The following is a 7,210-nucleotide window of genomic DNA, read 5'->3' as shown; positions in this document are numbered from 1 at the left end:
GGATTAAAATGCCATTTTCTTCACGGCGCTATAATCAGTGATCTTCTTTCAATTAATTCCACGTAACAGATTGCCTGTCCCCGTAAAGTTAGTGCCGTTATCGCTAAACATAATTGAAGGTCTTTCTCTGCCGTGCGACAAATCGTCGAAAAGCCTCCAGAAACGCCTCCGTCGAGAGTGATGTGATCAGCTCGAGGTGGACCGCTCGATAAACCGCACACGTGAACCGATAGATCCACGCTTTCTGTCCGCCTTTTAAATACAATAGGCCAACACAATCGACTTCCGACACTTCGAATGCAGCAGCATCTCTTGTTCGCTCCTCTGGAAGGGTTGACGGTGATGTCTCAATTGTTTTGGCATTATATCGCTTGCATATTATACACTTAGAGAGGACGGACCGAATTGCTCGCCGACTTGATAATATCCACACTTGTTTTCTTAGGCTACTCATTACTATCTGTATACCGGCGTGATGAAGCTCTTTGTGGTTATATTGACTTATCCTTAAACGCATTCAGACAACTGATTCTTGGGTTTTTGACACCTTAGGTTTACGCAGGGATAACACCGTTATACTTGACAAAACTGTTTAATATACGCAGGAAAGAAATTATACACGTGTATGCTTAGCTTAGCGGATATCTCCAGTACGAACATAGCGCCGCGGTCAGTAACCGCCATAGACCTTATAGAACAAAAAATAACATAGATTCACTCAATCAATGACGTAGTCATATTCACGATCTCCAACACCCCCACATGAATATGACCTAGAAAAAATAATTCCATTAAACATCTTTGTTACACGAGAGATAATTAAAAAACAGATCTTACTGCAAACCAAAAAACTTAACGCAAGAATTATGTTTCACCTTAGTCAAAGGTTTAGTCAACACATCTGCTGGCATCGACTCGCTACATATATAATCTACCTTTACATCACTCTTATTTATGTGATCCCTAACAAAGTGGTGTCTGATGTCAATATGCTTTGACCTCTGACTAGTGATTGTATTCTTAGCTAAATGTATTGCCTCCACATTATCATAATGTATGACTATAGGTTTCTGAACCTCATTACATACTTCACTAATTAATTGCTTAATCCACAGAGCCTCTTGTACCGTAAAAGAAAGCGCTATATATTCGGCTTCTGTGGTTAATAAAGCTAGTTTTTTGCCTTTTACTGTACCATAAAATAAGTTTTCCGTTTATTTTAACACATGAACCAGTGACAGAATATCTATCATTTAGCTTATTCCCCCAGTCCGCATCGCAATACGCATCGAAAGCCGACTCACTATTAAATTCTAATCTATAATTCAATGTACCCTTTAAATATCTAAAAACGCGTTTTACTGCATTCCAATGAGCCATAGTATAACAATTATTGAATCTACTTAACAAGCTGATTGCATATGCAATATCTGGTCTACTTATCTCGATAGATATAACAGGCTACCTATGGTCTCTTGATAAGGGGTATCCCTATTCACATCGTTGTTACTCTCGCTAAAGTGTAATCCCGATTCTAACGGTGTGTCAATTGCTTTACAGTCCATCATCTGGTGCTTCTTGAGTATTGCCTCAACCCTAGTCAGAAATGATCCTTCGAAAAGACGTCGTTTTGATGTCGAAAACAAAGGTCGAAAATTTTCGAAATTTTTATTGATTTCGATGAATTTTTGGTTCCAATTTCGATTGATTTTCGACGTCGAAATAGGATTTTACATCGATCTTCCAAACCGATATTGGAAACTTGTAATTTAATTGAATTTATGCCTTCTTATTTGAAACTAAGAGAATGTATAGTAACGTCGACGTTAATTCGAGGTCGATTCGATATCAAAACAATCTCGAAGTTTGAAAATAAATTATTGTAAAGTAATATATATGTATATGTCAATAATGTATATATATATACATACATATACATATATATATATACACACATATATATTACATCAGGTATAATGAAGACAGTATAGTCTTATTTAAAAAAAATATACGAACAAAATAAGACTTATCCATTACCTGAGGACGATAACACTCCAAAAAGTCTTGAATACACAAGGACATGACAGTAAAAAATAATTAAATTATATTATCATTAATTTTTTAAATTTGAATTTATTAGAACAGATACTTGTAATTTGATAATATAATTATCCATAATGTAATAAATATCATATTTTCACGAAGAAATGATCTTGATTTACGTATATCATAATATAAAAGTAATGGAAAAATAAAATATAAGTCTTACAACGTAATTTTTGCAAATAGTGAGTACTTATACATGTTGACAATACAAACATTTTGTTATCATTATTTATTGTAAACGTTGTCAAGAATTATAAGTTATTTACTGTCGAGCAGAATTTGTCGAAAAAATTTTGTAAGAAAAATTGTAAAAAAAAATTTCTAAAAGAATTTGCGCAAAATGGATGAAAATCAGGGTCATTATTTCGTATAACAAAAAATATTCTCTTAAAAAATTTGCTTAGGTATACGCATGTTATACAACAATTATTGCAAAGCTCTTTGTACGGTTTTTAAACTAAAAGACTACACATACACAGCCGAACAAATATATTTTAATTATAAAAATACTTTTAAAAAATATATATACTAAAAGAACAACACTCAGTCAGAGTAACAACGTTTTTATCACATTTCTTTATGAAAGTGTTTTATCGGAGCAGTTACTTAATTTGTGAGGAAATAAAAGAATCTCAGAATTCAGACCTGTACTCCGTTCATCGAGAGAAAATCCACGGATTAGACAAAAACTCGTCCGTTTTGAACAGATTTCCGCGCATAAAAAGCTCTCCTTGATCCACACCGAGCGTGCCGTATACTTACGTATCGTGGTACTTAATAGCGCGCTACGTTTTCACTTTGCCCATCTATGTGTAACCCGTGGATGTTCTCTTGCTGGATGGAGTATATACCTAACTCAGACTATATATAAACGTGAAATTAAAAAAAAAAATATGACCCAATACAGCTAGCAGTATTTTTTCTAAACACCAAAATAACATAATAATCATAAATGACTTTCTTTAAATTTGTAAAACAAAATAATCTGTCAAAGTATTATCTGTCAATTCTCATCAAAAGTCCTATTATTTGGTAAGTAATAATTAAGTACATATAATCCCATACTGTTCAATCTCTACAAAATAGTTTCTCGAGAGGAGTTTATATTACTCATAATAACTAAACTTAAAGCTCTTTTAATTTATTATTCATGAAAGAAACTACTTGTTCTTCTGCGAGTCCTTATTTCTATTTCCCAAGCTGCCGTCACGCTGCTTACGCCATTTTGCATCTTTTAACCACTCAGTCAAGGCTGCATCTGCTTCAGTGAGATCACTATCCGGAAATGCTATTTGAAAAGCTCCTGAAACAAGACACATGTACATATAACACAAAACATCTTGCATTTTTTACATACAAATAATAATAATAAACTTAATGTATTAGTAAATAATTACCTTGAAACAAATTGTATAGTTTGAGAGTAATGAGAGTTTTGAAAGCTATTTTCCCGTTACCTTCGTCACAATTCATTTCACCTGCCAGTGTGTTAGAGAGTAATTTTGTTAGCATGTTTGTTGCACTTTTTCTTTCGGGATTCTTCGCGCTTAGCTTGATTAGACATGTAGTGACACTGCAAACAACAAATAATAAAACATTAGTAAACACGTAGAAGAAAACTTTTTCAAGTACGTAGAGAAATGAATTATGCTTACAGCAGCAGCCAAATTATGATCCGCCTGTATAAAAGTCTCAAATTCTTTTAAATGTTGTTTTGTGTGCAAAGGTAATGCTGGCATTCTCTCAGGACGCGAAATTCTCTTTTCTGAGGGTATTATAGCTCTCATAAGCTTGCTCACGTTCATATTGAGAATGTCTAACTTTCCAGAAATTTTTTCTACTGTAACCAGTGTCCTTTTAACTGTCATTTCGGTGTTTAATGTCTTCTCTGCAACAAATACAAAAAAATTATAGTAATACGGGCACAGAAAGCAAACATTTATTTTACACTAGTATTGCAACAAAATGTTACCTGTATTCTTATCATGCAACTGTTCTTTAAACAATGTACGTCGATGGGAAGCGCTTGAATTAGATAATTTTGGTTTATCATTACAATTAGAAGAATTGCTGCTGCATTGCGCAGTGTCCACAGAATCAGTGTTAAAAGTTGATGTTGGTTGATGATCAGTTGATGTAAGATCCTTCGTTAAAGTTGAATCATCCTTACTGAATACACGGTCAGGTACTTGCGTCAATGATTGTACGTTCGAAGAATGAGTCATCCCTTCCTGAACAGCACTTTCGTCACAGTTAACAGGGCTATTTGTAAGTAATGAATTGCAAGAGGTTGAGGATTTTAAGGGACTTTTTGTCTTGCTGAATGAAGCCAATGATTCCGGCTTTTTCATTTTAGAGGCTGCAATTGTTTTTGCTGTTTGAACTACTTTCTTCAATTCCGTCGCGGAATGCTTAGAAGATGCCTCTTTTCTTTGAACAGTCATTTATTCTCCTTTAGGCTTTTTGTTATTAAACTTAATAATAGAGGAACTCTTTAACAATTTTGACGAGATGCTGGCATCCAAATCAGTATCCCAATTTTGAGTATCAGAAGAAACTTTTTTGAAAGGCACAACAGGAGGAGCAGGAATAATTTTTGTCGTTATTTTTGAAAGGCCACTAAAATCAGTATCACTGTCTGACCCAATTTGCCGAGCCTTTTTCTTTCTTCTCCCTCGGCCCATATTTTGCTCTATCTCTGTTTCATAATTTGAATCAGCGAGGAATCCAGAAACAGCTTCGCGGGCTTGTGGATAAGTATCTGAATAGAGGAAAAATGTAAGTTTTAAAAAAATATCTACATATTCCGATTTCATAATAATGTGTGACAATCTGTATATAAAAATTTTTATAGGAGAATAAAATAAAATTTTACTATCAAATCTTTTAATTTTCACTTCGTGTTTTGGCCAATCAGTTTTAAAAGATTGTTCAGTTTTCACCAGTTGTGTGACAGATTTTGGATTAGGGGGCCAATATGTTTCTCCACACATTTCATTGTCAAGGTCTGTGCAGATCCACTTTCTTAAACCAACCTCAATGTATATATCTGGATCTTCATTTGTGGGCAGAAATTTTAGCACAACAAACTGTGAAACAGAAAATAAAAAGTATAAAGTGTAAAATGTAAAAATAAAAATACACTGTATTTATATAACTATATAACATATTATATTCTATAAATGTGATATCTACATATTTTTTCTTGTATAATACTATATGGAGTTTCTTTAAATCAATGGAATTGTGTGAAGTAATGGCATACACAAGAAATTATCTTTATTTGGAATCAAATAGCACTTGCACTGAACATCACTGACAGGATATGCTACTCTTCTTTCCTCGAGTTGAGAAACACATATAATACCTAGTTCAGATGAGGGGAGTGGATACGTATAAAAGTCCTCCTGTTTTTTAAACTTGCAACCAATAAAAAATAGAGTTCAGTGTCTGTAAACAAGATTTTTTAGCAAAACAACACTACCATTGACAGTTTTAAAACAGGAGTCCTTTTTACCTATTTTAAAATTACCACATTACCAATAGTAACCTTACGATATTGTGGGCCACGAATAATTTCATCTGCAATGAAGTGTTTTAAAGAGAGCACAAACTGATTAGGCTTGGAATCGAGAATAATTTCAATCTTTTTCTTTTTTTCTAAATCACGTCTAGCTATCTGTTCCAACGGTTTATAACCCGATCGCACCCTTCATAGACTTCAGAGCGGTTTTCATAGCGAAAGGCATTGAAATTATCTATAGCTCCATGCTCCTGACATTCCTTAGGTAAGTGACTGAGTGAGTGTACATTATACACTACAAAACTCGTTCCATAAAGAACTACTGAATGAGAGATAAAAGTTTTAATAAATTGCTCAGCAAGGTGGAGATGAGTATGAACAAGAGTAGAACTAGCCAAAATATAGGCAGCACTATGCAAAAGGAGAAAATGTTTGTAGATGTTATCATGAATCAAATCCTTGAAAGCAACAATACCGTCATACAAGAGTATGCGACGAAATTCAGTGGCCTTGAACAGTTTAAAATTGTTTAGAGATCTTGGTTTTTGATTAAAATCATGGGGACAGAATTCCTTAAGAAACACAAAGACTTCAGATATAAGATTGATGATATCTCTATGAAGTTTCCATATTCCAACAACAAATAACCAAAAATAAAGCAGCCTCTTGAACACACCAATATATAAAAGATGCATTGCATCAAGACGGAATTGTGACACAAGCCCAGTTCACCCTTTCAAGTGGTGAGATTCCTTCATGGTGTTGAGGTTGCTCGCGATTTCTGAAAGACTCATCTGTACGGAGGGGTTGATTAAGATCCACGAAAGTAATCCTGTGATTATGGTATTCTCCAATGACAGTGCATTTCTCACAAACTGCATAACCTGAGTGTCCTTTACAACATTTAATAAATGCCCTTGCAGGAGCATCTAGAACATAATTTCTAATTACAACTTCATAACTGTTACCCTCATACTCATAGCCATTATGAAATAAATCTTCTAATTCACTAACATACTTTTCTAGATATTCCTCAATATTCTGAGGATCACTTTTCCCACAATATACAACAATAATAAAGGGTTCATTCAAAGTCCCAACAAGATGTCCTAAAATTGGCCAAAACTTAAGTTTAGAACTTTTGAAAAGCGGCAAACCGTCAATATTAATATCATTTATAATCTTTCCATGAGTTCGCAAATAATCTTGTAATAACATCTGGTCCCCAAATTAACTGTAAATTTTTTATACCACATTTTTTCTCCACTTTCAAGATTACTTATCTCCAGATTAAAATTACTTTTGTTGCGGCCCCAATTAAAATAACAAATAGTATTAAGAATAAAGACGCGAAGAACAATAGGGAACGCGACCGCGAAAGCCCGAAAGAATTACGCAACGCCGAATCAGCAAGAAATGAGTTACGCGATCGGCCCAGATACGATCGAGCAACTCAGCGATATTGAAGGACAAGACGAGGATTCAAAAGGAAGCGACAACAGGAGACGAGAGGGCAATCAGAGTCAGGGAGCAGATCAGTAACGGGCATCAAACGCGAATAACGATTGTAACGCAGAGTGA

General features: G+C 34.3%; 1 protein-coding gene across 1 annotated transcript; it reads right to left on the bottom strand.

Annotated features, from left to right (window-relative positions):
* Positions 1 to 2,445: 2,445 nt before the first annotated feature.
* On the bottom strand, positions 2,446 to 7,199 carry LOC112459731. The gene is made up of 6 exons (XM_025024000.1): positions 6,306 to 7,199; positions 4,982 to 5,195; positions 4,079 to 4,867; positions 3,762 to 3,994; positions 3,504 to 3,679; positions 2,446 to 3,409 (listed from the first exon to the last, which is right to left on the bottom strand). The coding sequence occupies exons 3-5, from the start codon at positions 4,548 to 4,550 to the stop codon at positions 3,596 to 3,598; spliced, it is 789 nt and encodes a 262-aa protein (XP_024879768.1). The 5' UTR covers positions 4,551 to 4,867; positions 4,982 to 5,195; positions 6,306 to 7,199; the 3' UTR covers positions 2,446 to 3,409; positions 3,504 to 3,595.
* Positions 7,200 to 7,210: the final 11 nt, after the last annotated feature.

Source organism: Temnothorax curvispinosus, unplaced genomic scaffold (assembly GCF_003070985.1).
Source record: "Temnothorax curvispinosus isolate PA1 unplaced genomic scaffold, ASM307098v1 QBEX01010107.1, whole genome shotgun sequence".
NCBI lineage: Eukaryota > Metazoa > Arthropoda > Insecta > Hymenoptera > Formicidae > Temnothorax > Temnothorax curvispinosus.
The sequence above is the reverse complement of the archived record's forward strand: the minus strand, read 5'-3'. Positions and strand labels throughout refer to the sequence as shown.